We start from the raw sequence: 5,000 nt of genomic DNA, 5'->3' as shown, positions 1-5,000 counted from the left end.
AGATTAGGGTCATTGCAATGGTCTTTTATCATACATAAGTCATGATAAAACTCGCGCCAGCAGGTCATACAGAATAGAGCAGGTAAATTAGTGACAGACAAAAGATAATGGCACATTCCCTGCCTATTCTGTACGAGCTGCACTGGCTGACCGTCAAGGAAAGAATCATTTTTAAGAGTTATCAGTGAAGAACCCACAAAACTTGTGGCTAATTTTAGGCTTAATACGCACAGGCGCTTAACTATTTTAATAATTACACAATCGTAGAAATGAAGATAGATCGCGAAGAATCGTTTGAGCCATTAGCCAGTTAACTGCCACGTTTAAAATAAATAATATATATATAAATATATATATATATATATATATATATATATATATATATATATATATATATATATATATAATGCAAATTTTCACTCACATTTTTTTGGCCGAGACGACTCGTTTCTGTGTTTTTTAGACTTCTTCAGTCGGCGTAATCCATTGTAATGGATTACGCCGACTGAAGAAGTGTAAAAAACACAGAAACGAGTCGTCTCGGCCAAAGAAATGTGAGTGAAAATTTGCATTATATATTAGCTCTAACCACCATTATCGAGCACTTTCGTACCTATAAGTACCCACCAACACTCATAAATATATATATATATATATATATATATATATATATATATATATATATATATATATATATATTTACATTATTTCTTTTCTTTTATTTACAGAAAGAAAACGTTGCCTCCGGTCTATTGACAAGGGATAAGGAAAACTAGCCAAGAGAAAAGCACTGCTGATCAAACTGGAAAGCAGATGGAAAATAATGAGGACTCCGATTTGCATCTTAGCGAAACGCACAAAGAAACTGATTTTACTTCCAACTTACTGAAAACCGAAGAGCATGATTCCCAAAAGCCAATTTCTGAAGATCACATAGTACAGCACGAGGATAACATCTTGGAAAATATTGGTGGAGAACCAAATTTATTGGAAAATCATGAAGACTTAGATTTGCATCTTGGAGAATCGCACAAAGAAAATGATTTTACTTCCAACTTACTGAAAACCGCAGAGCATGATTCCCAAAAGCCAATTTCTGAAGATCATATAGTACGGCACGAGGATAACATCTTGGTAAATATTGATGCAGACCTAAATTGTTTGGAAAATCCTGACGACTTTGATTTGTATCATGGAGACAGGAACATAGAATCGGATTTGATGATTTTATTAGAGAGTGCAGAAGAACAAGCTGCAGAAATACAAGCTAACCAAAATAAAGACATTGAGTTTGGTGTGTATGGCTTTGGACAGCCAGGAATAATAAACCCAATGCACCGTTCAGAAAGAAAGGATGTTCAAGAGGCAGAGGGAATTGGCCCGACGATGAATAACAATCTAGATTCATATTGCATACAACAGCCAAATGAGGATGAATTGATGAAAACTGATTTTGATTCGATTGGCGTCAGCATTTTGACATTACCTGATTTGGATAAATCGGTGACAAATTGGAAGAAATTAGAAGAATCAGAAACATTTACTGACAAACAAGCCACTGAAGATCCCCAGCCTTCTGTTAGAAAGAAAACAAGACGCCACGAGGGCGTGTTAGTTTTGCTATCAAAATATATTTCTGAGACGGTCACTGCTAATGTTATAGAAGTAACATCAGAACTGAAAAGGCGGTGTTCTACAGACCTGAAAATATTTTTGAATTTCCCCTACAGAAACTTGCTTAATTCTAATAGAATGTCTTATGGTACTGCAGCATTGCTGGCGTCTAGTTTCCACGGCCACGACAGCATTGTTGATGTTTTATTACAGCACGGCATTGACTCCAATACAATTAACCACAACGGTGAAACAGCATTGATGTTGTCTTGTCGTGAGGGACACTATGGGGTTGCGGAGCTTTTGTTGAAAAGAGGCGCAAAAACAGATATTCCAAGCAAGAAATGGGACACTGCACCCATACTTGCTTGTAAAAGGGGTCATGAAAGCGTTGTGCAATTGCTGATACAACACGATGTTTCATGCAATGCAAAAAATGACCAAGGTAGAACTGCCATTATGTTTGCATGTGAACATGGACATAGAAAAATTGTAAATCTGCTATTACAACACGGCTCTGATCCCAATGTATTTGACACAAACGGTGAAACAGCATTGATGATGTCTTCTCGTGAGGGACACCATGAGATTGTGAAGTTATTGCTAAAAAGTGGCGCTAAAACAAACATAACTAACAAGGACGGTGAAACTGCGTCAATACTTGCTTGCAAAACGGGTTACGAAAAGCTTGTGGAATTACTGTTACAACATGATGAGTCATGCAATGCAATTAATTGTCATGGAAGAACTGCTCTTATGTTGGCCTGTGAACAAGGGCATGTAAAAATCACAGAAATTCTTTTACAACATGGCGCAAATCTTCATGCTCGGAGTGCAAATGGAGAAACAGCATTGACAATATCTTGCTTCAAAGGACATCTTGGAATTGTCGAGGTTTTGTTGAAAAGTGGCGCGAAAACAAACATTTCAAACAAAGGCGGAAACACCGCCTTAATATTTGCTTGTAAAAACGGTCATGAAGATATTGTGCATTTGTTGTTACAACATGATAATTCATGCAATGCAAAAAGTGGCCAAGATAAAACTGCCTTTATGTTTGCATGTGAACATGGACATACAAAAATTGTACATCTGCTATTACAACATGGCTCCGATCCCAATGTATTTGACACAAACGGTGAAACAGCATTGATGATGTCCTCTCTTGAGGGACACCATGAGATTGTGAAGTTATTACTAAAAGTGGCGCAAAAACAAACATTTCAAACAAGGAAGGAAACACCGCCTTAATATTTGCTTGTAAAAACGGCCACGAAGATATTGTGCAATTGTTGTTACAACATGATAATTCATGCAATGCAAAAAATGGCCAAGATAAAACTGCCTTTATGTTTGCATGTGAACATGGACATACAAAAATTGTACATCTGCTATTACAACATGGCTCCGATCCCAATGTATTTGACACAAACGGTGAAACAGCATTGATGATGTCCTCTCTTGAGGGACACCATGAGATTGTGAAGTTATTTCTAAAAAGTGGCGCAAAAACAAACATTTCAAACAAGGAAGGAAACACCGCCTTAATATTTGCTTGTAAAAACGGCCACGAAGATATTGTGCAATTGTTGTTACAACATGATAATTCATGCAATGCAAAAAATGGCCAAGATAAAACTGCCTTTATGTTTGCATGTGAACATGGACATACAAAAATTGTACATCTGCTATTACAACATGGCTCCGATCCCAATGTATTTGACACAAACGGTGAAACAGCATTGATGATGTCCTCTCTTGAGGGACACCATGAGATTGTGAAGTTATTACTAAAAAGTGGCGCAAAAACAAACATTTCAAACAAGGAAGGAAACACCGCCTTAATATTTGCTTGTAAAAACGGCCACGAAGATATTGTGCAATTGTTGTTACAACATGATAATTCATGCAATGAAAAATATAGCCATGGTAAAACTGCCTTTATGTTTGCATGTGAACATGGACATACAAAAATTGTACATCTGCTATTACAACATGGCTCCGATCCCAATGTATTTGACACAAACGGTGAAACAGCATTGATGATGTCCTCTCTTGAGGGACACCATGAGATTGTGAAGTTATTACTAAAAAGTGGCGCAAAAACAAACATTTCAAACAAGGAAGGAAACACCGCCTTAATATTTGCTTGTAAAAACGGCCACGAAGATATTGTGCAATTGTTGTTACAACATGATAATTCATGCAATGAAAAAAATAGCCATGGTAAAACTGTCTTTATGTTTGCATGTGAACATGGACATACACAAATTGTACATCTGCTATTACAACATGGCTCCGATCCCAATGTATTTGACACAAACGGTGAAACAGCATTGATGATGTCCTCTCTTGAGGGACACCATGAGATTGTGAAGTTATTACTAAAAAGTGGCGCAAAAACAAACATTTCAAACAAGGAAGGAAACACCGCCTTAATATTTGCTTGTAAAAACGGCCACGAAGATATTGTGCAATTGTTGTTACAACATGATAATTCATGCAATGAAAAAAATAGCCATGGTAAAACTGTCTTTATGTTTGCATGTGAACATGGAAATACACAAATTGTACATCTGCTATTACAACATGGCTCTGATCCCAATGTATTTGACACAAACGGTGAAACGGCATTGATGATGTCCTCTCTTGAGGGACACCATGAGATTGTGAAGTTATTACTGAAAAGTGGCGCTAAAACAAACATGACTAACAAGGACGGTGAAACGGCGTTAATACTTGCTTCCAAAACGGGTAAAGAAAAACTTGTAGAATTACTGTTACAACATGATGAGTCATGCAATGCACAAAATTGCGAAGGTAAAACTGCTTTGATGTTTGCAAGTAAACAGGGACATGAAAAAATCGTCCATCTGCTTTTACAACATGGCTCTGATCCCGACGTATTTAACATAGACGATGAAACAGCGTTGATTATATCTTGTTGCAAAGGACACAATAACATTGTGGAGCTGTTGTTGAGAAGTGGCGCTAAAACAGACATGACCAACAAAAAAGGAGACACCGCCTTAATACTTGCTTGTAAAAATGGACACGAAGCCATTGTGCAATTACTGTTACAACACGACGATTCATGCAATGCAATCAATTGTCACGGTAAAACTGCTCTAATGTTTGCATGTGAACAGGGACATGAAAAAATTGTAGAAATTCTGTTACACTATGGCGCAGATCCCGGTATTCAGGATGCAAATGGGAAAACAGCATTACACTTGGCCTGCTTTGAAAAACACGAAGAGATAGTGGAGTCATTCAAATCTGGTATAAAAACTTTGATGCTGGGAGATTCTCAGGCGCCGAGCAGGATTGTAAAGCTGCTTTTACAACACGGTGCTCCTTGTGATGGAACTGATCATCATGGGCAA

The 5,000-nt window shown here is 37.4% G+C and overlaps 3 protein-coding genes across 3 annotated transcripts in view; 2 read left to right on the top strand and 1 right to left on the bottom strand.

The window, feature by feature from the left end:
* The window catches only part of LOC144973468 (core histone macro-H2A.1-like), a 592,749-nt gene that overhangs the window by 253,780 nt on the left and 333,969 nt on the right, over window positions 1-5,000 (top strand). The window lies entirely within an intron of this gene.
* The window catches only part of LOC144973458 (pyrethroid hydrolase Ces2a-like), a 42,253-nt gene that overhangs the window by 26,908 nt on the left and 10,345 nt on the right, over window positions 1-5,000 (bottom strand). The window lies entirely within an intron of this gene.
* Window positions 1-5,000, top strand: part of LOC144973459 (uncharacterized) — a 7,198-nt gene that overhangs the window by 841 nt on the left and 1,357 nt on the right. The window contains 2 exon segments of the mRNA XM_078915929.1: window positions 729-2,826; window positions 2,829-5,000. The exon segment at window positions 2,829-5,000 is cut by the window's right edge and continues 1,357 nt beyond it. Coding sequence (XP_078772055.1) covers window positions 814-2,826; window positions 2,829-5,000 — 4,185 coding nt within the window. The 5' untranslated portion in view covers window positions 729-813.

Source organism: Berghia stephanieae, chromosome 5 (assembly GCF_034508935.2).
Source record: "Berghia stephanieae isolate SIO BIC M18660-M18661 chromosome 5, UCSD_Bste_1.3, whole genome shotgun sequence".
Lineage (NCBI taxonomy): Eukaryota > Metazoa > Mollusca > Gastropoda > Nudibranchia > Aeolidiidae > Berghia > Berghia stephanieae.
This window is presented reverse-complemented; position numbering and strand designations above follow the sequence as displayed.